The sequence below is a fragment of the Ochotona princeps genome, chromosome 1 (genome assembly GCF_030435755.1).
Source record: "Ochotona princeps isolate mOchPri1 chromosome 1, mOchPri1.hap1, whole genome shotgun sequence".
In the NCBI taxonomy this organism is placed as follows: domain Eukaryota; kingdom Metazoa; phylum Chordata; class Mammalia; order Lagomorpha; family Ochotonidae; genus Ochotona; species Ochotona princeps.
The window spans coordinates 106,297,988-106,324,817 of NC_080832.1; the positions used below are offsets into that span (position 1 = coordinate 106,297,988).

At 49.0% G+C, this 26,830-nt stretch overlaps 3 protein-coding genes across 4 annotated transcripts in view; 1 reads left to right on the top strand and 2 right to left on the bottom strand.

Annotated features, from left to right (window-relative positions):
- The window catches only part of CIMIP3 (ciliary microtubule inner protein 3), a 216,296-nt gene extending 204,467 nt beyond the window's left edge, over positions 1–11,829 (bottom strand). The window contains exon 1 of the mRNA XM_036494194.2: positions 11,825–11,829. The gene's annotated coding sequence lies outside the window, so the exon portion shown is untranslated. The remainder of the gene's footprint in view (positions 1–11,824) is intronic.
- Positions 308–11,817, bottom strand: BYSL (bystin like). Its single transcript, XM_004590359.4, has 7 exons — positions 11,227–11,817; positions 8,292–8,454; positions 3,187–3,325; positions 2,788–2,921; positions 1,645–1,805; positions 1,367–1,469; positions 308–948 (listed from the first exon to the last, which is right to left on the bottom strand). Exons 1-7 carry the CDS (start codon positions 11,492–11,494, stop codon positions 603–605), a joined length of 1,314 nt encoding a protein of 437 aa, XP_004590416.2. The 5' UTR covers positions 11,495–11,817; the 3' UTR covers positions 308–602.
- A 12-nt stretch (positions 11,830–11,841) lies between the features above and the next one.
- On the top strand, positions 11,842–17,951 carry MED20 (mediator complex subunit 20). 2 transcript variants are annotated; one of them, XM_004590358.3, is made up of 4 exons: positions 11,842–11,996; positions 13,499–13,653; positions 15,393–15,646; positions 17,265–17,951. In XM_004590358.3, the coding sequence occupies exons 1-4, from the start codon at positions 11,983–11,985 to the stop codon at positions 17,478–17,480; spliced, it is 639 nt and encodes a 212-aa protein (XP_004590415.1). In that variant the 5' UTR covers positions 11,842–11,982; the 3' UTR covers positions 17,481–17,951. The 2 variants fall into 2 exon arrangements, with proteins under 2 accessions (XP_004590415.1, XP_012783942.1); XM_012928488.2 differs by lacking the exon at positions 13,499–13,653 and having other exon boundaries at positions 11,893–11,996; positions 17,265–17,525.
- The last annotated feature ends 8,879 nt before the right edge of the window (positions 17,952–26,830 follow it).

Genomic DNA, 26,830 nt, shown 5'->3' on the forward strand with positions numbered 1-26,830 from the left:
ATTGGGCATTGTGATACCAGCATCCCCACTTTATCTGTGGATCTGTCTTGCCTCTGTACTGTTGTCCTCTCGCATCCACAGCCCAGCCGTTGTTACCAACTGCGGGTGTCCTACCCAAGCAGCCTGTGTCTTGGGAGGAGAAAGCAAAGAATGGCCTCCTGGGGGATGACAGGAGGAATGCAGCCTGGAGAAGCAGGCTTTGGGGTTGAGGTGGACTGTTGTGTAAACAGGGCCAAAACCCACTCCTGAGACAACAGGGAAGTGGAGTGAACCCTCCAGCTACAAAGAAGCACAAAGACCCATCAACTGCAGCGGGACACAGATTCAATAAATACCTTCCCTTTTTTTTTCACCCACACCCCAGTGAACTGAGTCCCTGAGCTGCCAGGAGAGCAGAGTAGGAATGCTGCTTTGTTCATCTCCGCAGCTCTGAAGGGAGCAGAATGGAGAAGAGAGCCAGACAAGACCCTCAGGCCTCTCTGCCCTGGCCTGGCACTGTGTGCCAATGTGACCTGTCACTGCCCTGGTCTTCAGTGTGACCTTTAGTCATCTGCGGGAGTCCTGGTGCTCCCCCATGCCCAGGGACATGGGGACTGCTTTCTTTACTCCATGGTGATGGGGACATCTTCCACATCACGAGGGACTGCGCTCTGAAGCTCTCGTCTGATCTCGAGGGACAGCTGTGGATGGGGTTGTAGACGGAGCAGTTCCAGTAGGGCATCTTTCTGATCTGTGGCCAAGTCAGCTTTGTAGCGCTGGACCAGTGTGAGCAGGCACTGGTGCCAGAGCACAGGCAGCTCACGTTTCTCTGTCCGGAAGCCCAGGAAGTGGAAGACAAGCGCATCCAGCACGCGGTAGGGCAGTGCGTACTTCTTATCCAACAGCAGTCGCAGGAAGATGCTGTTTGCCCCACTGTACTCCATCTCAGCAATCTTCAGCATGGCCGCACTGCGGGAAGAGCCGGCCGGGAGTGGTTAGTCTCTGGGGAAATGTTGGAGGGGTTCCTAGTTCTCTCCTCTGCTGGCCCATAGTGATATTATTCCCAAAGGGGCCATCTCAGTCCTCCTCACTTGTCCAGCCTTCTCCACCTCTATTCTTCCAGTACCCACCTAGATGATCCAGCCTTCCATACACTCACGTCTCCCCCTTACACCCTTCCCATGTGGCCCATTCACTCAACTATTTACTGAGAACCTGCTACAAGACAGGCACTGGGGATCCTGTTTTCATGGAGGAAGGACATACCCGGTGTTCCAACAAACCATGAGCCAGCAGCTGTTGTACTCCCTCCCCTTTGCCCATACCCTGCTGACCCCGCTCTCAGGACGTGCACTGCACAGACCCCTGCCAACTCCCACTAACCTACCTGGAGTGCAGCACAGGGATGGAGCACTTAGTGATGATGCTACCCACGATGATGGCTTCCCGGAGGGTACAAGTGCCCGACTCACACAGTGGGATCAGGATGCCTGGAGAGAGGTACAACACAGTCACTCAGTCCAGGGTGCTAGAAGAAAACACCTCCACCAGGGACCAGCATTGAACTTGGCCTGAGAGACATTTCATTTCTCAGGCGAGGTCGAGGTCTGCCTTCACCGGCAGAAGCTCTAGTCACACCCTTCTCCCTTGCCTTCTGGTTCCCACCTTTGAACCAGGCTCCAGGCTTGAACAGGGCCTTCTTGAGTGCCATGTAGAGGTGGAAGTTGAGTCGCTTGTATTCAGCAATGTCATCTCGAACCCGGGGGAGCAGAACGAGGTTGTAGAAGCGCTGGGCCATGCGTTCTTTCAGGTTAGAAGCAAAAATCCTATTAGGGGCAGGGGAAGTCCACAAATCACATGACAGTATGGATTTGGCCCTTTTAAATAACACCGTGTGGAGGCTACCATTTTGGTACAGTGGGGTTAAGCTGCTGCCAGCAACACTGGGCATCTCATGTCAGGGCCAATCCAGATTGCACTTGTGTTCCCACTCCCTGCTATTCTGCCTGGGAAAGTGGAGGATGACTCAAGTGTTTGGGCTCTGTCACCCATGCTGGGACCCAAACAGAGGAAGGCTGCCGACCTTGGCCTTGCCTAGCCCAACCCTGGCTACTACAGCTATTTTGACAGCAAGTCAGCAGACGAAAGATCTCCAACTCTACCTTTCAAATAAAGTAATAAATCTTTAAAAATAAACAAAAAAGGGCCAGCACCAGTCTAGTAGGTTAAGCTTCTTCCTGCGGTACCTGCATCACCATAAGATGCTGGTTCATGTCCTGGCTGCTCCACTTCTAATCCAGCTCCCTGCTAATGCACCTGGAAAAGCAGTAGGGAATGGCCCAAGTGCTCAGACCTCTTGGACTCCTGCATCCAAATGGAAGACCCAGATGTTGCAGGCACCTGGTTCTGACCACTGCGGCCATTTAGGGAATGAACCAGATGAAGATCTTTCTCACTGTAACTCTAGTTCACTCCAAAAAATGGCTGCAACAGCCGGAGCTGGGCCAGTCCAGAGCCAGGAGGCTCTTCTGGGTCTTTCCTGGGGCTGCAGAGGGCCTTGGGCTATCCCTTGCTGCTTTCGCAGAACATAAGCAGGGAGGTGGATGGGAAATTGAGCAGCCGGGTCACAAACTGGTACTCATATGGGATCCCAGTGCTTGGAGGTGGAGCATTAGGCAATTAAGCCAACACTCTGGTCACAAGCCCCAATGTGAGATTATTAATGAGTATAGCTGGATTAGAGCCTGCACGTCCCCGGCCCAGCCATGTCTACAGATCTGAGACCACCCTACCGCAGTGCTACTCCACCTGGTGGCTTGGTACATGGCAGCCGCAGTCCAGGCCTCTGGTTCCGTGACATACAGGATCTGTTCCCAGTTGGAGAGGGCAGGGATAATCTTAAAGGCCTTAGGCAGTTTCCCGCTGCGGTACTTGGACAGCACCTGGGAGGAAGGGGGCAGTGACATCAGCATCAACACATCCGGTGCTTGGGCAGGTGCTCTCCAGCCCTGAAACACTCACTCTTCACAGCAAGCCCGCAAAGAGGGGCTCTTCAACCAACCATAGTGTTGACCTAAGGCAGCTGACCCCAGCCCATCGAGTCACTAACAGGCAGGAGTAGGACCTCCACTCTCCTGCCAGGTATAGATGTATGTTGCAAAGCCTGAGGCAAGAGCCCACTGCACCCACGAAGGTACCCAGTGTTACCTCCCGGACCCCTCTGTAGACCTCCAGCACCCGGGGGTCCAGCTGGGGCATTGGGAAGCCCGACACCTCTGACATGACTGTCTCGACCTCTGTCTGCTTCTCGGTCAGCTTCTCCATGATGATGTCAGCCAGGGTGCGCCTGAAGAGGGAGGAAGGGGGAGACAGAGAAAGGAGGGGAGCTCCAGACACTGTCACGGTCCCCATGAGCACCGACAAACTGATCCTGTTGGACATGCAGCCTCTGCACCTGCCCATCTGCCTCAGCACTTGCAGCATAAAACAAAGGAACTGAGTCATCTCAGTAAGGACAAGGCTGGCAGCTCCGGACGGGGCACCGGGTGGGATGGAAGCCAGTCAGTCAGGTTTGAATCCTGGTATGTCCACTCCCTGTGTGACCTTGGGTGTGTGGCTTTACTTCTCCAGGCATCTGTAAAATGGGATCCCAAAGGCATCAGCCTGATTAGGTCAGGGTGGGATTAGGTCGGATTGATGGGTGCATGCTGCTTATGGTGTGACCCGAGTTCATCATCATCAGTGGACAGTGAGTGTCGCCTACCAGCACCCTGCTGAGGCTCCACATGGCTGGGGTCACTGGGGAGAGAGGCACAAACTTTCCCACATGCAACTTCTCCACAGTAACACCTGTCGCATCTTCTCCATCAGATACACTCTGCTTTCTCTTGTTACGGGGTGCAGCCAGTGATAGCCAGCACCCATTGACAGTGGGCTAAAGATAAAGAGTTGATCAGCGCTGGTTGAACTGGGCAGGAACAGGAATTGGGCTTGTGGCTAGAAACATCTACTAAGTGGACTCATCTGTCACCCAATATCCTGGCTAAATTAGGACATGGGGGGAAGAGTATATAAGGAGAGGTGAAGGAGCAATAAAGCGAGACTTCGCAGAGACTTCTACCATCACTGTCTCCTGTCAGTGATTCATGCCCAGACCCTCTCCCTGTCCACGTTACTGGCTCTGCTGGTCGGAGCAATCATGGTGCCTGAGTACTACTTAGATGGGACAATGGATAAAGTAATGTTGTTTCTGGTTTGTGTACTATCAGGAGTTCCAGGAGAGGTGAGGGCCAGCAGTGATGGAATGTGGGCAGAGAAGCCAGGGAAAGGTAAATGTTTGCAGCTTTGTAAGTGTGTCCAGCTTATTTGTTACATGTCTCTTAGGATAATTTATATTATTGGGGAAGCTAGGACATAGGTCTTCAACTTAACAGATAGACTTAAGGGTAATGACCATTTGTTCTTCTTTTGGATTATGTTCGGTTAGATTATGATTGGTTGGATTGCCATATGGACTTGTGATTTTATATTTCTAGTATGCTCTATTATCACCAAGCTTGCTTAATAAAGACTCCTCAATAAACCTTAGACATGTCTGGTGTGATCTAGCTCGCACCCCGTAACACTCTGATTCAGTACTTCGTTCCCTGGGGCTGTGGGGACTTTAGAGGCTGCTGTCGCTGCTCCTGTTTTTGGAGGACCTCCTCCATGCCAGGCCCTGGGCTTGGGACACTCGAAGTTAAGTCACACTGCAAAACATCTGTGTTTCTTTTCCTTATGAGAACACAGGCCCAGAGGGTCCACAGCTCACCTGAGCCCTCACATCTGTCCACCCTGGGTCATTCATGTTCTAAAATGCAGGTGCTTTATAGTATCCTGTAACGTTAAGTAATTGCTGTCTTCCTGCGGGTTTAGGCCTACTACTTTTTTTTTTTTTAAAGATTTATTTTTTAATTTTTATTGCAAAGTCAGGTATATATAAAGGAGGAGACAAGAGAGGAAGATCTTCCGTTCATTGATTCACTCCCCAAGTGATTGCAACAGCCAGAGCTGAGCCAATCCAAAGACAGGAGCCAGGAACTTCTTCCAGGTCTTCCACATAGGTGCAAGGTCCCAAGGTTTTGGGCCGTCCTCGACTGCTTTCCCAGGCCACAAGCAGGGAGTCAGATGGAAAGTGGGGCTGCCGGGATTAGAACCAAAGCCCATATGGGTGCCGGGCGTGTTTAACGCGAGGACTTTAGCCACTAGGCCATCATGCTGGGTCCATAGGCCTACTTCTTTGAAGAAGTTAACTTTTTACAATTCCACTGATCCAGGGCCAGCGCTGTGGAGTAGCAAGCTAAGTCTCAGCCTGCAGCACTAACATCTCTATGTACCAGTCCACGTCCTGGCTGTTCCACTTCTAATTCGGCTCCCTGCTTATGGCCTAGGAAAGCAGAAGATGGCTCAAATCCTTTGGTTTCTGTACCCACAAGGGAGACTCAGAGGAAGCTCTTGACTCCTGGCTTCACCTCAGCCTCAGCTCTGGCCATTCAGCCATTTGGGGTGAACCAGTAGATGCAAGATCGCTCTCTCTATAGCTTTGCCTTCAAATAAAAATCAATCTTTAAAATCCCACTGACGTTTATTTTTTAATCCCATATGGGATCCTGATGCTTGGAAAAGACTATGCTCTCTGCTGATTTAATCTTCAAATGACTATACTGGCCTGGACTGGGACAAAGCAAACCTATGTGCTGGAAACTCAACCTAGGTCTTTCATAAGACTCAACTTTTTTTTTTATTTTAATTTTCTTTTTAATATTGTTTATATAGCTGAGAGGGATGCATGCCCATGTGGGCCTCTGATTAGGATGAGGAGGGTAAGGCTTGGAGGAAGGTGAGTGGGACAAATTTTTAAGATTTTTTCCTCCTGTGTCTGCATGGCAGGAGGGGACAAGGGCCGCTCCTTGCTGTCAAACTTCATTAGCATCTGGGAATGGGTGATGGTCCTCTGACATCTCAGAGACCTGATGCAGAAAAGAGTACTTGAAAGGTTTTAATAGTTCTGAGAAGTTGTTGGCTTCATCGCTTCACGGTTCAAAAAATCTTTCCAGGATCTATTGACTGACCAAGTCCACTTTAGTACAACCACAGACCTAGGGACATGCTATGCTGCTAACCTGGCCAGAAGTATCCAACCTGTTCTGCTTTCCATCCTCTGATGAGGCAGTTGATGAGGGACCCAACTTCTTAAGCCATCATGTGCTGACTGCCAGATTCCACACTGACCACAGGAAGCTACAGTTGAGGATGTGGGCTAGAGGTCTTAATCAGTAGGCCGAAGGCTTGTGTCTAGGCCTATTTTTCTTTCTTTCGTTTTTTTTTTTTTTTTTAAGATTTATTTACTGGAAAGGTAGTTAAAGAGGAAGGGAGGTAAGGAGGGAGAGAGACTGTTCTTCTGTCTGCTGGTTTGCTCCCCAAATGGCAGCAACAGTCAGGTCTGGGCCAGACCAAAATCAGGAACCTGGAACCCCAGCCAAGTCTTCCACATGGGTGGTAGTGACCCAAGAACCTGGGCCATCCTCTACTGCTCTCCCAGGTGCATTAGCAGAGAGCTGGATTGATTGAACCTGCACCCACAGAGGATGCCAGCATCATAGGTGGTAGTTTAACCTGCTACACTACAATGCAGGATGCAGGCCTGATTTCTGAAGATAACAGCTTCATTCCTCACAACTGCCATGAGTCTTTACTTCTAGTAATTTGTCCCTTCTATAGAAAACAGGCTGGAAATGCTTTCTGCTAAGCTCACCAGAACTTTCTGTGTAGGGCAGGCATTTGGAATAGCAGTGAAACCCCCTTGTGATACCTGTATCCTGTATGAGTGCCTTGGGCTGAGTCCTGGCTCCTTTGCTTCTGATTTAGTTTCCTGTTAATGCTCCTGAGAGGCGGCAGGTAGTGTCTCAAGCACATAGGTCCCTGTCACCCATGCAGGGGACCCAGATGGAGTGTCAGGCTTCTGCCTCCCCGCGCCCCCCCCCCCCCCCAGCTTTGACTACTGTGGGCATTTGGAGAGTGAAACTAGCAGTTCTCTACTTCTGCCTTTCAAATACAACAGATGGCAAATAAAAATCTATATAAAAGAATTCTCTATGAGGGCCTGACACAATGGCTCAATTGGCTATTCTTCCACTTTCAAGCACCAGGATCCCATATGGGCAATGGTTTGTGTCCCAGCTGTCCCACTTCCCTTCCAGTTCCCTGCTTGTGGCCTGGGAAAGCAGTTGAGGACGGTCCAAAGCCTTGGAACCCTGCACCCGTGTGGGAGACCTGAAAGAAGCTCCTGGCTTCGGATCGGCTCAGCTTCATTGGCTGTAGCCACTGGGGAAGTGAATCAGCAGACGGAAGATATTTCTCTCTGTCTCTCCTTCTCTCTGTGAAGCTGCCTTTCCAATGAAAATAAATAAATCTTCAAAAAAATCTCTCTCAGAAGTTAGAGGGGTAAGGCTCTCTTGGGGGATGAGCACATTACCCAGGGACATCCTTTGAGATGGGTGCATTTCTTCATTCTGAGCTCTTAAACGTAATTCAGCTTTGTCTTCTTCTTACAATATAATCAACAATGCCATACATTAACTCCGCATGTCCTAAACAACCATGGATAACAACATGAATGAACCAGGTGAGGGCTCTGATGCTATTTACCCTCCCCAGGGTAAGATCTATGGCTCAGGAATCGGAGGACAGGCAGCCTGAAGGTCTGCCTGCATGTTTGGGAGCTGCCATTTATTACTGATGAGAATAAATTAATGGTTTTCCACAGGGGAGCAGGGATGGATTCTGTTAACCAGGGTTAACGTGATAACACATGGAGTCATTTTTTGGGTACCACAACAGGCGTCCGGTACCTGCAAGGTAGAGGCCGGAGTTACTTGGTGAACAGCCATCAATGTACAAGACAGCTTCCAGAGACAAAGAAGCACTCTGGCCAAGATACCAAAGGTGCCCAGGCAGAAGAGCCTAGGTCAAACGAAGCTCAGCATATGAAAGGGATTCTGCTCTCCCCACTAGAAGCTCAGCGCATCAAGACCAGATGCAATGGGATGAACCTCCCCAGGCACCCAAAGGGCTTCTGTTTCCTTGGGTATTCTGGGCAGTTCCAAAACTGGCTGGAAGGGGAAGAGGCATTTTCAATCTGGGCCAGCCCTGTCTAGGTGCTCCCAACAACTAGAAAGGCTGAAACCTTCTCCAAAAATGGGGGACAGCCAGGGCACTTGTTTCTCTTGGGGAAGTTTTCTACCGGATCCTGGTACCTGAGAGCCCAGTCTTACCTGGCAGGAGGGTTCTTGTTCATGAACATCTCAATGGCCCGCTCATCCTCAGGGTCTACAACCACCTCTGCATGGGGGTTCACCCCTGTCATGGTAGCCGCCTTCTCCAGGGTGGGCCACTCTTCATCCTCATCATCTGACCCATCCTGGGGCAGGCCAGGGCCTGGAACAGGGGAGATGAATGGAATAAATGGGTGAGCAAGGGAACAAGCAGGTGAATTAAAAAACAAACAAAAGCTTATTCTTATTTATTTGAAAGACAAAGCAAGAGAGAGAACTTACATCTGCTGGTTTATTGTCCAAATGCCCATAATTCCAGGGCTGGCAAGGTCAAAGCCAGGAGCCAGGTATTCCATCCTGTGTTTCCCATATGGGAAGCAGGGACCCAAGGTCTTGGGCCGTCCTCCACTGCCTTCCCAGGAGTGTTAACAGGAAGTTGGAGGGCAGCAGAGGTAGGAGTCGATCCCATGCACTTCAGTATGGGATGCAGCATCCTCAGTAGTGGCTTAATCTGCTGCACCACATGCCTACCCATGGGTGGGGGGCTTGGCTTTACTTTAACCATTATGGAATACAGGCTACCTCTATCTGTAATGGACACGGTTGCATAATTGCATGCAGTAGAACAAGTGACACATAGTCTTTCTGTCCCCAGGAGCTTGCGATCTCCCAAGAGAAGCAGAATGGAAAATGAGACAAAGAGCCACCGATGCCCATTAAGAACAATCACCACAGCACACTCTGTTCTGCAGCAGCCGCTGTCCTAGACCCTTGCTCCACAGATACTAACTGCACAGCCTTCGGAGCCCTGAGAAGCAGCTGTGCCCAGCTGCAGCTGAAGACCCTGATGCTGGGCAGTGATGCGTAATAGTAGTAGTCAAAGGGGTCTGGGCTGTACCTTAGTCATCACTACCACCCCCTAGTGGCAGGGCTGGAGTTTATGCCACAGAGTGGCTGAGAGACTAAAGGCACTTGCATGGCAGCCAGGTTGTGGCCAGGCAGTTTGGGAGCAGAAGCCGTGGGTTCAAATGAGCTAAGGATCCTGGAGGAAGTACTTGTTTCTGAGTGTCTGATAGGCGTGGGTGGGAAAAGTGAAGCCAGGCTGGAGGGCCTTGAAAGTCAGCAGTAGATGTCACATTTCAACCAACCACCATTTGAACAGTTGAAGCCTACAGCTGGCTGCACATTCAGAAGGAAAATGCTGCATATGAATAGGTTATTAAGAACAATGGTAAGGGCTAAATTGGGGAGAGGAATGAATGCATTGTAGTACCCTGGGACACCTGCATTCCACATCAGACTGCAGGAGATCAAACCCCACCTTCTTGCCAATGTGTACCCTGGAGGGCAGCTCATGTAGTTGGGTCTCTGTCACCTAAGTGGAAATCACAGAGTTTTGGCTTCCTGGAGTTGGCCTGCAGGCATCTGGGGAGTGAACCAGTGGACAGAAGCTCTCTTTCTCTTTTTCAAGTCTCTCTTTTTAAAGCTGGGGTGGGCACAATGGCTCAACTGGCTAACTCTCTGCCTGCAAGTGCCGTCACCCCACATTGCACTGGTTTGTGTCCTGGCTGGCTGCTCCATGCTTATGGGTAAAGCTGCTGTCTGCAGTGCTGACTTGAGTTCTCCTGGCTGTTCTACTCTTGACCCAGCTCCCTGGGAATGGCCTGGAAAAAGCAGCGGGAGATGGTTTAGGTGTTTGGATTCCTGCACCCACATGGGAGACCTGGATAAAGCTCCTGGCGCTGGCCTGGCCCAGTCCTGCACAACGTGCTCACCTAGCCAGCCAATCAGTACATAGAATACCTCTAACTCTGACTTTCAAATAAATAGATAAAAAAAATATTGAGTTTCATGGAAGAGATATGGGCTAGCATAAAGTTGGGGAATAATCACCAGACAGTATTTTAATCATGACACTTGGATGGCACAAAAATAGGAAATTGCGGTTTGTTTATTTATTATAAAGGCAGATGGGGGAGGCCACTGAGGAAGACAAAGAGGCAGGAGTGGGAGGTAGTAGAACAGATCTTCCACTCATTGGCCCAGTCCCCAATTTCTGTAACAGCCATAGAGCCATTTGCCAGGTGAACCAGCAAATGAAGGACCTCTATCTCTCCCCTTCAAATAAATAATTTGTTTTCTTTTTAAAGGAACTGCCTAGAATCCCCATATCCAATATCTGAATGCTTGGGTTCAAGTCCTTGTTCCACTTCCAAGAGTTCAGGTTTCCTGCTAACACAGACCCTGTGAGGCAGCAGCTTGTGTTCCTGCCACCCACTTGGAAGACTTGGACCGAGTTTCAGGCTTTGGTCTTGCAGGCATTTGGGAAGTACATCCGGGGCAGGAGTTGTTTTCTGCCTTTCAGATAAAGGAAAATAAGAGACATTGCAGCCAGAAGACCAACTTTTAGCTGTGTCAAATACTGTTTTTAGTACGACTAAGGTAAGTGCTGTGAAATAGACTAAACAATACAGACCAACATTTTTGAGCTACCAGAAAATACTGGAAATATTTCAATTCATCTCACTCTTCCTTTGGCGCCTTAACAATACTGTTTCTAACTCCTGTTAGAAACATTCGTTTTTCAAGTCTCAGCTTTCAAAGGTTACTTGATCTCTAAACCAACGCTGTCGACTCCAGGGAAACTGAGCTATTTCTGTACTCGAACCATCTAAAGCCGGTGCAAAGTCGGTAGCATGTATCCCAAAAATATTTACAAAAACCGATGGACAATCGCCCGAGTGTCCACTTCCTAGGGGACTTCGGGGACCACCTAGAAGCGAGTACTAAACGCAGAGAGTGGGCCTGAAGGGCTCGTCTTCCACTCCCAATACTCTAGCAGCAGTGTAACGTAGGCCCGGTTTGGGATTCCAGGTTACATCCCGGCCGGCTACCTCCCTCTGAACCCACCCCAGCCTCCCTCGCCGACGCTCACCGAGTCGCGTGGCGCGCTCGCGAGGCTTGTCGGGCCGGTCCCCGGTGCCGTGCTCTGTCTCCAGCTCCTCTTGCTGCTGCCGGGCCTGCTGTAGGATCCGTCGGCTCAGCCGGGGCCCCACATATTCGTCCTCCTCGTCCCCGGTTCCGCGGCCCCGCCGCTTCTCCCGAGTGCCGGCCCGCACCGCGTTCCCCGCCAGGATCTGCTCGGCCAGAGGCACATGTTTCTCCGAAGCCCCGGCCCCACGGGCTGCTTTGAGCTTTGGCATTTTGTTCGAAAAACCTTGCCGGGATAACACGCACACGTGGGTACTGAGAGAACCCCACAAGGCGCTTGGTAAAGGAACGCCCAGTTCCCGTGAGGTCACGCCGCGCCCACAGCGCCCCCGCGCGTTGGGAGGCCGGCAGAGCCGCCAACGCCGCCCTCCCCAGAGTCCCGGAGCCGGAACAAACCCCAAGCCTTGGACGCTGACTTCTTGAATTGGTGGCTGCGCGAGCCACGCCCGCCCGGCTTTCGGGATCTAGGCCCGGGGTGCCCCAATCAAACGGGAACTTCCGGAACTGATAGCCCTGGGGCTGCCACTGGGGTAGGGTGGGAGCCGGGCGGATGACGTCCCCGAGAAGTTGCCTTTGGCGCGTCGTTCTGACGCATTTCCGGTGTTCCCCCCCCGCGGTCCCGCTAGTCTATGTGAGGGTCTTTAATTCTGGTAGCTGCGGGCGAGTTCCGGACTTCGTGCCAGCGTCCTGGTCGGGGGACATGGGCGTGACTTGGTAGGACGGGACTTGGGGGCGAAAATGGGCCGCTAGAGCTTGGAGAGGTTCGGGGAGAAGTCAGCCGTCCCCCGGCGTGCTGAGGCTGTGCGGTTCAGGGGACTCTCGGGGCGTCCTGCGCGCCCCATTCACCCTGGGAAGCAGCAAGGAGACGGTTTGACCCTGGGAACATGATGTAATGGGTTGTGTGCCTTCTGTTTTTCTTTGGTTAACTTACTGTGGCTGAAGTGCAGGGACTGCCGAAAGTGGGACTTGAGGGGCGACATGGGGCGAGTTTGCAGACTAGAACCCTTTTGGCCAATGGGGTTGGCGCAGGTGGGAAAGTGGTCCTGTGGCATCGCGGTGGGATGTGTGTGTGTGTATGTCAGTGCCCTTGTGTCCTGGCTGTGTGCCTTGTGTAAGTTATTTAACCTGTTTAGATTTCAATGTCCTCATTTTATTTTTTAAATCAAGCTGACAGAAGCACTCTCATAGGACTAGGGTGAGGGTTCAGAGTTGGCTTGTTTAAGACCGTAAGGTACTGCCTGACATACAGTTGGTGCTTGTTAGTTCTTACCAGAGGGAGTAGCCAGTTTTTCTCACCTTAGGAGCAAATTAGGGCCTGGCACAATGGCTCCGTTGGTTCATCTTCCTCCTTTGAGTGCTGGAATCCCATAAGGGCACTAGTTTGTGTCCCAGCTGCTTCACTTCCCTTCCAGCTCCCTGCCTGTGGCCTGGAAAGGTACTTGGGGACGTCCCAAAGCCTTGGAATCCTGCACTCGCGTGGGATACCTGAAAGAAGCTCCTGGTTTTGGTTTAGCTCAGCTCTGGCCATTGTGACCATTTGGAGTGAGCCAGCAGATGCAAGATCTTTTTGTCTCTCCTTCTCTCTGTAAATCTGCCTTTCCAATACAAATTAATAAATATTTTTTTAAAGAGGAAGTTAAACTCTTGCAAATACTATCATCTCTTAGTCTCCAGAGTTATAATCTTGAAGCTGCTTTCTCTTTCTCCTTCCTCTTTTTTTTTCTGTCAACCAGAACCTTGTGTAGCAGTGGGAGTGTTCTGTGTCAGCACTGTCTAGAACGCCAACCCCCACCCCTTGTGGCTTCAGTTGCTGTACTTGGTAGCTCAAGTTCAAAGAGTTGGTGAAAACCCATGAACCCCAGAGTCTGCTTGACACAGTCAAAATGGAAAGAATGGCAAAAGGATTCCGTTTCTCATTGCACCGCTCAGTGTTGTTGAGTGTCCAGGCTGTGCCACCTGGAATCTTCTCTTGTGTGTGGATACTCCTGTGATGATTGGGAAGTGCCGATGTGTAAGTGCTCAGACCTGTGCTCAAGCTGTTAGGAAGGTGGCGGGGCTGCAGGCTTTCTTCTGCTTCTTTAAATGGGAGCAAGGGGTCAGGCTAAGTCATCTCTCAGAGACCCCTGGCCCTGCTGAGCCTGCGACCTGGGGCTGGAGCAGCTCCGCGAATGCGTATGTGTCTGAGCAATCTGACGATGCGGCACTCTCTTTCCCAGTGTGTCTCAGATGCCCGTGGCTGAGGGCAAGAGCGTCCAGCAGACAGTGGAGCTCCTCACCCGGAAGTTGGAGATGCTTGGGGCAGAGAAGCAAGGAACATTCTGTGTGGACTGTGAGACTTACCACACAGCTTCCTCTACCCTTGGAAGCCAAGGTCAGTGAGATGGGTATATAGGACTGCTGGAGCGTTCCTCGGAATTCATGGTGATGAATGTTCTTTGAAATCCAACTGCTTTAGTGCATTCTTGAACACATGCAAGATGTCTTTCTGAATTTGAATTTATTAGTTCTTGGTCTTTTATTTCTTTTTTCTGTTTTTTTTTAAAGGTTTGTTTATTTCTATTGGAAAGTCAGATTTACAAAGAGAAGGCAAAACAGAGAGGAAGATCTTCCATCCGTTAGTTCACTCCCCACATTGGCTAGAGCTGAGCCAATCCAAAGCTAGGAGCCAGGAGCTTCTTCTGGGTCTCCCACATGGGTGCGGGGTCCTAAGGCTTTGGACTGTCCTTGGTTGCTTTCCCATGCCATAAGCAGGGAGCTGGATGGGAAGTGGAGCTGCCGGGATTAGAACTGGCACCCATATGGGATCCTGGGCATGCAAGGCGACGATTTCAACCACTGTGCTATGGCGCCGGGCCCATAATCTTTTTTTTTTAAAGATTTATTTATTTTTACTGGAAGGTCAGATTTTCAGAGAGAAGGGGAGACAGAGAGAAAGCTCTTTCGTCTGTTGGTTCACACGCCAAGTGACCGCAACTGCTGAAGCTAAACTGATCCTGGTTTTGGCTGTATGTCATGCATATACTCCACACAGGTACAGGGTCCCAAGGCTTTGGGTTATCCTTGACTGCTTTCCCAGACCGCAAGCAGGGAGCTAGAAGGGAAATGGAGCAGCCAGGATGTGAACTGGTGCGCATATGGGACCCCGGAGCAAGCAAGGAGAGAATTTAGCCACTAAGCTATCGCACGGGGTCCTTAATGAATAACCTTAATGAGCCTAGACATGCATATAAAGAATTTTAAGTATGTATTATGAAAAAAGCATACATGGATTTAACAAAATTGTTTTGTACTGGATTAGACTTTTAAAAAAAAGTCACCAGATGATACTGGCATCCCCTATGGATGTTGGTTTGAGTCCTGGCTGCTCCACTTCCAGTTCAGTTCCCTGCTAAGGCTCCTGAAAAAGCAGCAAAGGATGTCCCAACTGGGTGGGCCCCTGAACCAATGTGGGAAACCTGGGGAAGGTTCTCAGCTCTTGGCTTCAATCTGGCCCATCCCTGGCCATTGTAGCTAACTAGTGGGTGGGAGACCTTTCTCTCTGTCTGTACCTATACCTGTCAAATAAGTAATTTAAAAAAATTATTTGAAAGAACAACAGAGATCTCTCATCTGCTAGTATATTTCTCTAACAGCCAGTTCTGGGAACTCCATTCTGGACACTGTTATGGGTGGCAGGAGCCCAAGTACTTGGGCCATTTCCTGATGGTTTCCCAGGCACATTGGCAGGAAGCTGAATCAAAAATGGAGTAGTTGAGCTTCAAATCAGTTCTCTAGGGTGGATGCGGTATTGTAAGAGGTGGCTTACCCAATGTACCCCAACAGTGGCTTCCAGTCTTCATTGTTAATTGCATTTTCTATGAGCTTTATGAAGTACTCTCTCATGCAAAAGAGCTTATGGACACTTTATGTGATTCCTTCCCCCCCCCCACCCCGTGTGAGTTACTAATCCTCATAGTGAAGTACTCCCTGAGCCCACTCTCCCCTGCCCCACGCCTTTTCAGGACTGATGAAATAGTCCTCAATTGTCTACTGGCCTGGCTGCATGTATTGAATCCCATTCCCTGGTCTGCCAGTGAAGGTGGGTGTTGAGGAGGTCTCTGTCCCTTGCAGGTCAGTCCGGGAAGCTGATGTATGTCATGCATAACTCGGAGTACCCACTGAGCTGTTTCGCCCTCTTCGAGAATGGTCCTTGCCTTATTGCTGACACCAACTTTGATGTGCTCATGGTGAAGCTCAAGGGCTTTTTCCAGAGTGCCAAGGCCAGCAAGATTGAGACCCGGGGCACTCGTTACCAGTACTGTGACTTCCTTGTGAAAGTGGGCACAGTCACAATGGGTCCCAGCGCCCGAGGCATCTCTGTGGAGGTAAGACCTTGGGGAACAAGGAGCAGATTGTGCTGAAGGATTGTCCTTCAGAGGGCGCTGGAGGTTTTTCCAGCCCAGGCCAGTTCAAGCAGATGTTTGTGCCTACCTGACCCTTGATTTCCAGCATCTGGCTTCCTCGGTCAGGGACTTCGGAGCCCAGGATAGGAAATGAGAAGCTAGCCTCAGCTGAGGATGCCTGACTTTCTGGACAAGGGAAGCGGTAGGTAAAGGAGGGCAGGTGGTCAGGATATACAGGGAGCAATTACCAGGCCTGGGGCAGAGCAGGACAACATTGGAGAAGTGACTCCACATCACATCAAAGATCACGCTAATTAATATGCTTTGAGATAAGTCTCAGAAATTGCGGAGCAAAATGTGCCTGCCTTTTGACATGCTATCTGCTTTCCTCTGTGGTGGAAAACGGAATGTGTGTAAGAGAGCTTCCTCCTTGAACCTGAATATACATATTGATGTATATATTGATGGCCTAGAGGGAGTGAGGCAGTAGCTGACTTTAGGACCAGAGCCCACCACATATGCAGCATTATGTGAGATTAAAAAATCAGGAAGCTTATAGAGCTGCCTTTTTTGAAAAGCTTTAGTAAGAAAGATTTAGTAAGATTTAGAAAGATTTAGTAAGAGTGCAAGGCTGGAAAGCTGTTTCTGAAGTTAATCTGAGAAATGCCAAAAAAGGGGCACAGCTTTGCTCTGGGAGTTCAGACTAGTGATAACTGCTGTCTTGGGTTGTGGTGTTTGCAGGAGAAACAGCCTTGAAGTAAGGACTTAAATCATCGAGACCTGGAGAGCAGAAGTCAGTCTGGGATGTATCCCAGGTGGAAGAAAGGGCATCAGTGGTGTCTTCCGGTCAGGAACCTCTGGAGTGAAGGGCCCCTGACTCTCCAGCTTGTAAGACTCCTTGAGTCACTGAGACCCAGGAAGCACCCACCACTCACCCTCCACTTCCGCTGTTGTGCAGACACACTTGGCAGTGTCCCTGCTTATTTCTCCTTGGGACTACCAGTGATTTCCCTTGCAGTGCGGATAGTGAGAAACTAAGAGAGAGGAGCAGGAAAATCTGAGCTGGATCTCCTTTGGCCCCTTCCATATTGCTTGGGAGATTTCTTGGACTCAGCATCCAGACGGCACCTGCCGTGAGAGTAAAGTTTGGGCTTGAAGAGGCTCGTGAGCATCAATGTCTACTGTGCCCTCTACTTACACCCTGAGTCCTGCTCTCCGTCTCGCTCTCCCTACACACTTATTTTTTCCCCCTTCTCTCTGTTGTCTATCTCAGATTTTTCCTAAGTTCCCCTTCATTCCTCACTCAGCATCATAGCAGGGTCTGCATAGCCCTGGAATCATCATAAGGAACCCCGATCTGCCTCTGAGGCTAACATTGAGGGCTGCAATCAGCACACCTCTATGCTGAGAGTATCAGAAATGCTTAATGGGAACAAAGCGGGGTATGTTGACTATTTCCTACGGACCAGCTCTGCTAGCGGGTATGTTTGTGACTCGGGGCTGGGGAACATGGAGGCAGGGGGCAGCAGAGCAGAGCAAGAGAGGCAGACCTCATTCACCCTGTCCCTTACCTTTGTTCTCCTGTTCTTTTGGTCCCCAGGTGGAGTATGGGCCCTGCGTGGTAGCCAGTGACTGCTGGAGCCTGCTGCTTGAGTTCCTGCAGAGTTTTCTAGGCAGCCACACGCCAGGGATTCCTGCAGTGTTTGGAAACAGACATGATGCAGTCTATGGCCCAGCAGATACCATGGTGCAGTACATGGAACTCTTCAACAAGATCCGCAAGCAGCAGCAGGTGCCAGTGGCTGGGATTCGTTAAGTGACTGGCAGCTGCCAGCTGAGCCTTGCACACCAGGGGCACGCCACAGGACTGCACAGGGGCACTGCACAGGAGGCACAGATGCTGCACTCAGGTCTCCAGACTCCAGAAGTCTGGAGCAGACAAGGAGGCTCCTCTTCCTCTCTGGTTTCCAGCTGTGGCTGTTGTTCTGGGACTCTGGACTCCCTGATGTTGACCTTGGCCCCAACAGCTGTTCCCCTGCCTCCAGGCCTGACCTCAGGAATGATTTGGCCTGTCCGCAGGAATGATTATTATGAAGATTGGAATACTTTGGACCTTTCCTGCTTTAGGGGAGAAGGTAGGATGGGGTGTCCCTGCCCAGCATTGGTGGGCAACTCAGTCTGTATTCCTAGGTACTGAGGATTTGGTCTAGGCCCGCAGTGGTCATGCCATGCTCTGTGTTTGGGCTATGAGGGAATAAAAGTCTGTTCCTTAACTCAAAGGACGTGGCTGGGACTCTGTCCTGGAGGTGAGGGGAAAGCTAAGCTTGCTTGGTGCCTGGCAATTTCTGACCTGTTTGTCAGAAACTGTGAATTGACTTTGCTGGGATGTTAGTTGAGTCCATTGCAGGCTCCTGTTGACATCCTTCCCTCCTGTTGTATGTTAAGCCACAGGCTAAACTGCTGTGATGGAGAGCCAAAAGGCCAGTGGCTCTTATGGATAGAAGTTTATTTTTCTCTCACTTAATAGTACACAGGTAATCAAATGGTCCAAAGCACATTGAACTGTACCAGGTCATTAGGATTCGTTTATTTTTATTGGAAAGGCAGACGTACAAAGAGGAGAGAGAAAGAGAGACAAAGATCTTGCATCCATTGGCTCACTCCTCAAGTGGCAACAATGGCCAGAGCGAGCCCATCTGATCAGGAGCCAGAAGCTTCTATCTAGTCTTCCACGTGCATGCAGGGTCCCAAGGCTTTGGGCCATCCTCTACTGCCACCTGCAGGGAGTTGGATGAGAAGTGGAGCAGCTGGGACATGAATTGGCACCCATATGGAATGTTGACGCTTAGAGGAGGAGGATTAGTGAGTTGAGCCATCATACCAGGCCTCATCAGGAACTTATTTTCCTTTTGTCTTGATGTTCAGTCACCCCCAGGATATTACCATTAACTGACAAAGGTCAAGACAGACTCCTCTGCTCCCATGTCACATTTCCTGGGAAAGAGGGAAGAAATGATTTTTTTAAAAAAACTTGTGAACTGGAGTGACTCAAATCCCAGGGTCACACTTTGCTGGAAGGAAACAATGGGACATGGAACCTCAGATCCGAGCAGTCGAGGGGCCTGCGATTAGAAGATGGAGAGTATGCATATAGGGGCCTAGTTAGTGGTTTCTGCTCTGTGGAGCTCCCTGGGTACGTCCAGGAGTGGTCTGAGCTGTTACTTTGCAGTCAGTACTGTCTGCAACGAAGGTCTTTGTTCCGAGGTGGTTTAGCATAGGGCTGATCCAGAGGCACTGTAGGCTTAGGGACAAGTCACATGAGGGGGTCAGTTCGGCATTCCTCACAGAACTCTGAGCATTTCCATTTCTCATGCACCTGCAGCTTGGGATTGGAACACTTAGCCCGGTTACTTGCATTGTGTGTGGTTTCCCAAGCTCTATTTTCTCATCCCATTGGCCCTCCAGGCTACTTGTTTGACCTGCATTGCCTGCCTACTCCATCTCTACTGCAGAGTGTGCAGGGAGGCTAATCCGATACACATAGTGGAGGTCCTAGGGAAGCGGCTCGGCTCGTATACAAGCTGTGCCCAACTCACGGCACCTAAGGAGAAGTGGTCTGCAGGCATATGCCAGAACAAGTCATTGCTCCCTTCCAGCGGTGGCCAGCTGGGAGCTCAGTTCAGTTCATAATTACAGGACCTGAGGCTTATATTTTCTTTTCTCACCTCCTCCTATTTTGTTAATGTTGTTATTGCTTTTGTTTATTTTGCTTTTTAAAATTGCAGTATGCTAGGCCCAGTGCGGTAGTCTAGCAGCTATAGTCCTTACCTTGCATGTGCCAGGATCCGTTATGGGCTCCAGTTTGTATCCCAGCAGCCCTGCTTCCCATTCAGCTCCCTGCTTGTGTCCTGGGAAAGCAGTCAAGGACGGCCCAGAACCTTGGGACCCTGCACCTGTGTGGGAGACCCAGAAGAAGCTCCTGGCTCCTGGCTTTGAATTAGTGCAGCTCTGGTCATTGCGGCCACTTGGGGAGTGAACCATTGAATGGGAGATCTTCCTCTCTGTCTCTTCTCCTCCCTGTATATCTGTCTTTCCAATTAAAAAAAAATCTTAAAAAATTGCAGTACGCTTTAGATAGCACTTATACATAATAAAACACTAAAATGCTTGTTTTTGCCTTCTGATTTATGTTCTAGTCCAGATTTCTCTGAGTTTTTCTGTAGGCTGTTTCAACTCTTTGATGGAAAGAGATGAAGAATAGGCAGGAGTTGGAGCACAAGGTGTTCTTGAAAGAATATTGAGGTGGAGTGTGGCTTTTTTAGGCCGAGGCATTGTAAGTAGGAGTTCTGTTCCCTAAAGCTGAAAACACTGATATCAAATCCCTTCTTGGACTTTGTTTTGTATGTATAGTCTTGGGTCCTGCATTTCTTTTTCTTTTTATTCATTTATTTTACTTGACTGTAAGAGTTAAAGAGGGAGGGTGAGAGAGAGTTTCCATATGCTGATTCACTCCGCAGATGTCTCAATGGCCAGAGCTGGACCAGCAGAAGCTGGGAGCCAAGAGCTTCTTTTCAAGGTCTCCCAGATGGGTGCAGGGCCCCCAACACTTGGACCACCCTCCACTGCTTTCCTGCGCACTTAGATCAGAAGTGTAGTAGCCAGGTCGTGAACAGGCACCAATTTGCTATACCATACCACCAGTCCCTAAATAAGTCAGCTGGTAAGTAGAGATGCTGTGTCTTTTGGTTAAAATCTGGTATTTTTCCTTCTACACCAGACTGTCTTTATGCACCTCCTGTGCCCCTGAATGCTTCAGCCCTCTCCCCATCTGTAGTCACCCAGAAAGAAAAACTGGGAAGATTCTGAGACACCCCCACCCTGTCACTTTTGCTGGAACCACAGACATCTGCCAGCCTGGGCTGTCAGAGAACTCCTCCAGTTCTTCCTCCCGATCAAACTGGGTGGCTGTGGCTCCCACAGATTCTGAAGAGAGATGAGGGTGGAGTCAGGACACACTGCAGCTCAGGACTCGGTTATGCTAATGAAAGAGTGCAACTAGTACTGTATTCCTCAGGAAGCAAGGGGAAAATTGTTTTGATTCGTTTTTTTTTTTTTTGTAAAGATTTATTCATTTTATTACAGCCAGATATACACAGAGGAGGAGAGACAGAGAGGAAGATCCTCCGTCCGATGATTCACTCCCCAAGTGAGCCGCAACGGGCCGATGCATGCCGATCCGAAGCCAGGAACCTGGAACCTCCTCCGGGTCTTCCACATGGGTGCAGCGTCCCAATGCATTGGGCCGTCCTCAACTGCCCTCCCAGGCCACAAGCAGGGAGCTGGACGGGAAGTGGAGCCGCCGGGATTAGAACTGGCGCCCATATGGGATCCCGGGGCCCCCAAGGCGAGGACTTCAGCCGCTAGGCCACGCCGCCGGCCCTGTTTTGATTCATTTTTAAAAGTTTTGTTAAGTTACAGTTCTGGTGACACAAGTGACCAAATCTCTGGGGTTGGAGGGGGCAGATATGGGGACCCATTGTTATCTAGATTTTGTTTAATCTGGTTTGAGCATAGGTTACTGGTTCCTGTTCTAGCTGGCTCCCTCATGCCGCTCTGATGTTCTCTGCTTTGTTCCCACACTGCCTCCTCCCATCTCCTCACACTGAAGTTCCAAGGAGCCACATTTCCCCCACTATCAGTGTCACTGCTGCACTAAAGGACGTGTGCAGAGAGCAACCACTCCTTCCTGGTCCCAGAAGTGCCCAGAACAGTTTGTCTTAAAACTTCAGGTTAAGAGAAGAAGCTAGAAATTCTCACCTCTGGACGTAAGAAGTATCCAAAGTCTCTCTCTCTCTCTCTTTTTTTGGAAACACATTTATTTTATTTTTATTTTTGACAATCTTTACATAGTCAATTAGGGTAAAAAGGTTCAAGGGCTACAGGAAAGTGGGTAAGACTATCATTTCCACATTTTTTTTTCCTATATCTGGGGTAAAAGGGGAGATAAAGGGAGAGAAGCCCCACCCAGTCTCCCACCCATCCCAGGCCCTTATGTGGGGCATGCTCTGAGGGTCTTGTGCAAGTGGTTTTGATAGTTCAACAGTTATGAATTGCTGCCAATCTTGCCATTCCAAGCATGATGAGGTCACTGAGGAATCCTCTGATTGACATAGTCCATCTTAGAGTCTCCGTTTGCCCTATTTTTCACTGCCAACATATGGCTGGGGTAGTCGATTGATTTGTTCTGTCCTCTGTCTTTTCATGGTTAGGGATCTGAGTCCAGCAGTTCGATTGGGGGGATCCCTAAAAAAACTTTGTTTGAGGTGAACCCAGACGAGATTCTTGTGTGTACTTGCAAGTACAGGGCCTGGTACAGTCCATTGCCCTACAGTTGCTGGGTCGGTTCTGTTTTCAGCCCTGTCTTCCACTGGAACCAATGGGTGTTGCAGTCCAGCCTGATTCTGCCCAGCACACACTTGGCCTTCACATAAACCAGAGGGAGCTGCAGCCTAGTTGGAGCGACCCACAATAACCCCCACCAGGCCCGCCTCCAGTCTCTCTTTTTTTAACTAAAATTTTTTTTAATATTAATATGTTCCATTTGCTGGTTCACTCCCCAAATGGCTGCAATGGCTAGAGCTGAGCTGATCTGAAGCCAGTGGCCAGGTACCCTGGGCCAGGAGCTTCTTTGAGGTCTCCCACATGGGTGCAGGGGCCCAAGGTCTTGGGGCATCTTCCATTGCTTTGCAAGACCACTAGCATAGAACTTCTGGAAAGGAGAAAACAGGGATATGGACCAGTGCCCATATGGATGCTGGCACTTGCAGGCTGAGGATTAGCCAGTTCAGCCATTGCACCTCCACTTCCTCCTACCATCCCCTGCCCCCTGCCAAAGTCTCACTCCTAAAATATTAGCATGTAGAAAGCCAGGTGACAGGCACTTTGAAGACACTGACAGTAGCTGTAGAACCTAGTGGCACTGATTAATGTCCCTTCTGTCCATCTCCCAGTGCATACCTGGTAACTGTCAACATTGCCTTGCCCTTACCACAGCCACCCTCGCCAACTCTTGCTTCTGGGCACCTAAGGTTACAGCCTAAACACTCTTGCATGTGGAATAGCTGAAGTCCATCGTGTCAGTCAGCAATTTGAAAATGGGTCCATTTGGATTTTTTTTTAAAAGATTATTTTATTACAAAGTCAGATATACAGAGAGGAGGAGAGACAGAGAGGAAGATCTTCCATCCAATGATTCACTCCCCAAGTGAGCCGCAACGGGCCGATGCGCGCCGATCCGAAGCCGGAAACCAGGAACCTCTTCTGGGTCTTCCACACGGGTGCAGGGTCCCAATGCATTGGGCCGTCCTCGACTGCTTTCCCAGGCCACAAGCAGGGAGCTGGGTGGGAAGTGGAGCTGCCGGGGTTAGAACCGGCGACCATATGGGATCCCAGGGCTTTCGAGGCGAGGACTTTAGCCGCTAGGCCACGCCGCCGGGCCGCCATTTGGATTTTGAACAAGGTTTTCCCCTGCCTTTTATTTCTTCCCCAAAATTGAGTGGAACTGGCATTGTTGTGTATGGGGGTAAACACCTGTTACCAGCATCGGTTCAAGTCCCGGTTACTCCATTCCAATTCAATGCCCTGTTAATGTGCCTGAAAGAGCAGCGGAGGGTGGTCCAAGTACTTGGGACCCTGCATCCATGTGGGAGACCTGGTGAAAGTTCCTGGCTTTGCGCTAGTACAACCCAGGCCATTGCATCCACCTAGGGAATGAAGCAGTTGATGGAAGATACCTCTCTGTTTGTCTTTCCCTCTGTCTCTGTAACTCTGCTTCTCAAACAAGCAAATCTTTTTTAAAAATTGGGGGGAGGTGGTGCTGTAGCACAGCTTGCATATGGAGTAAGAATTCCATATGGGTGCCAGTTCATGTCACGAATGTTCGACTTCCAGTCCAGCTACCTGGTATTGTACTTGGGAAAACAGCAGAAGATGCCCAAGTCCTTGTGCCTCCATGTGGAAGACCCTGAACCACCGCTTTAGCCTGATCTAGTCCCAGTTGTTGCTGCCAATTGGGGAGTGAACCAGTAGATGCAAAATCTTCCTCTCTTTCTTGTGACTTTGTCTTCCATATAAATAGTCTTTTTAAACACTTAAAGAAAAGTTTTATTTATTTATATGAAAGTCAGGATAACAAGAGGAGGAAACAGAGAGAGGTGCAGAAATCTTCCATTCACTGGTTCACTCCACAAATGGCTGCAACAGCTGGGGCTGGGCAAGGTTGCAACCAGCATCCCAGAATTCCATCTGCGTCTTCCAAATCAGTGGCAGGGACCCAAGTACCTTGGCTGTCATCCACTGCCTTCCCAGATACATTAGCAGGAAGGTGGATTGGAAGTGCAAAGAGACAAAGAACAACACTGCAATAAGGGATGTAGGGGTCCCAAGCTGCAGCCCATCCTGCTACATCACAAATAACACACATCTAGGCAGGTGTATGCATTTTATAGTAATTTTATAGTCATTCCTGCAGGATGTCAGACAGTTTCTGGGCAGTTGTGCTCTTTTAGAAATAGGCAGGGGTGGACTGGCATGGTAGCCTAGTGGCTAAAGTCTTCACCTTGCATGTGCTGGTATCCCGTATGTACACTGGTTCTAATCCTGGCTGCTCCACTTCACATCTAGCTCCCTACTTGTGGCCTGGGAAAGCAGTTGAGGACAGCCCAGAGCCTTGGGACCTTGCACCTGTGTGGGAGACCCAGAAGAAGCTCCTGGCTTCTAGCTTTGGATTGGCTCAGCTCCGGCCATTGGAGCCACTTGGGGAGTGAATCAGCGGACAAAAGAGCTTTCTGACTCTCCTTCTCTCTGTAAATCTGTTTTTCCAATTAAAAAAATCTATTTCTGTGTGTGTGTGTGTGTGTGTGTGTGTGTGTATATACATATATATATACATATATATATATAAAGGAATAGGTAGGGGTAAGTATGTGTAAATTCTATAGCTTATTTTGGGGACTTAGTTACTCTTCCATCTGACATACTTCATGGGATCTGAAAAATCCTGTTGTAGTAAAATGTGGTATAATGAATATATGTTTTCATTTCTCAGAATTAGGTGACGGATGGCAAAGAAATCGTTTTGTGCCTTGGTGAAATCAGCAAATTAAAAAAACTGGAACCTTGAGAGCAGATTCCTAATTTCCTTTTCCATTTCATTTTATAGCACATCTCTGTCCCTATCAGCATAGGCCAGTTTTTAAAGCTAATGCTTACTTTGAATTCTTTGTGAAGGTTTTCAAAAGAATTTAGGGACCGTATTTATGTAGCCTACATTAGTCAGAGACCAGAATTCAATACTGGAAATCACTCCTCATGGAGGAAAGGCAGGGCTGGGTATGTGGAAGTGATAGGCATACCAAAGAGGCAGCCTGCCAGAGGAAAGAGGATGCTGCTTTTGGACACAGGTGACTACGTGATAACCATAGCCATGGCCTGAGCTTGCCATCAGATTGGCGCTCTGGGTCTCATCAGTGTAATGGCAATAATAATGCTGCCTCCCATATATCCTAGGACTACAGAGAATAGAAAAGTGATTTGTAAACAGGGAAATGCCAAATCTGCCTTTGTATCTTTTTTAAAAAAGATTTATTTATTTTTATTGGAAAGTCAGATTTACAGAGAGGAGAGAGAAAGATCTTCCACATGCTACTCCACTCCCCAAGTGGCTGCAACAGCTGGAGCTGAGCTAATCCAAATCCAGGAGCTTCTTCTGGGTCTCCCATGTGGGTGCAGGGTCCCAAGGCTTTGGGCCATCCTCCGCTGCTTTCCCAGGCCACAAGCAGGGAGCTGGAAGGGAAGTGGAACAGCCAGGACATGAATCAGCACTCATGTGGGATGCCAGCACTTGAGGGAGAGGGTTAACAAGTTGAACCATTATGCTGGCCCCCCAGAACTGCCTAAATTCTGAAGATACTGTGCACCCTTTTGGTAGGTACTCTTTGTTTCCAAACTCATGATTCTCAAACTTTTTGGTGTCATGACCTCTGGATGTTTGTAAGAAGTATTGAGAGACCTGGTGTTGTGGCACAGCAAGGTCAACTGCCTATTGCTGTGCTGACATCCCATGTCAGAGGGCACATGAGTCCAGCTGCTCTGCTTCCACACTATGCTCCTGTGAATGCGGATGGGAAGGCAGTGGTTAATGACCCAAGAACTTGGACTTTTGGGTTCTTGGTTTCAGTCTGGCCCAGCCCCTGCCTATTGTGGTCATTTTGGGAATAAACTAGCAAATTGAAATGGATCAGTCTCTCTCTGTCACTTTGCCTTGCAAATGAATGCATAAATCTTATTGAGTACCCCCCAAAAAACCTTTGTGCGATTACTTGCCATTATGAAAGTTTATAATAAAAAACTAAAATTTTAATTCAGTTGAGGGCAATAATAAACTCATATTAACAAGATTTTTATGGAAAAATGACTTTGTAAACAAAATTTAGTGATAAGTGATATTTATATTTTGCAAATCTCTTAAATGTCTGGCATCATAGAAGAAAAAAGCTGTATTCTCATATTTTAGGCTTTTGCATTCAAACTTGAAAGTGTTCTGACTGAAGAATATGAAGTAACTGACCTCAGAGATGTATATTTATAAAGGCTCTTGCGTATATCTGGATCTCCCTTGATATTGCCTTGAGACTCCACTGAGTCACTGCGGTGTGGAACCGAATTGTGTATCTTAATCATTCATTTATTTTGTACTTTGGATCTTTTACTGAGGCATGATCTTATAGCATTCTGCATGAGTTATTTGGGAACTACTGTTTATCTCCTAAATGTTGATCATTTAAAAAAATCTTGTTAGGAAAGTCTTGGTACACTGTTAAGGTCACAGCAGCAGATAAAAGTGTCGAAAAATTCTAAGTTTTGCCTGCAAGGTTGAGTTTTATCTTTGCTGAGATGGTGTCTGTCTCAGCTTGGGTGACTGTCAAGAAAATGTTTGGCAAGTACTCAAAGAACAGCTCAATTTCCTGTTAACTATTCTTACAGGTAAAACTGGTGTTCCGTGAAGAACTTTCCACTTAGCCAGAACTCGAAAAATTGCCCTCCTATTTTTCCTCAAAGCACACAATCTACTTAGTAGTACTCCTTTTCTGTATATGCCCATTTGAT

What these genes read in the sequence shown, in the direction of transcription:
- BYSL (XM_004590359.4), bottom strand. Translation starts at nt 11,494, where the DNA reads ATGCCAAAGCTCAAAGCAGCCCGTGGGGCCGGGGCTTCGGAGAAACAT. An exon ending in AACAAGAACCCTCCTGCCAG is followed by an intron (nt 3,326 to 8,291) that starts GTAAGACTGGGC and finishes CTCCCTCTTCAG; the next exon opens with GCGCACCCTGGCTGACATCA. An exon ending in GCCATGTACCAAGCCACCAG is followed by an intron (nt 1,806 to 2,787) that starts GTGGAGTAGCAC and finishes TGCCCCTAATAG; the next exon opens with GATTTTTGCTTCTAACCTGA.
- MED20 (XM_004590358.3), top strand. An exon ending in CTCTACCCTTGGAAGCCAAG is followed by an intron (nt 13,654 to 15,392) that starts GTCAGTGAGATG and finishes TGTCCCTTGCAG; the next exon opens with GTCAGTCCGGGAAGCTGATG. An exon ending in CCCGAGGCATCTCTGTGGAG is followed by an intron (nt 15,647 to 17,264) that starts GTAAGACCTTGG and finishes TTTGGTCCCCAG; the next exon opens with GTGGAGTATGGGCCCTGCGT.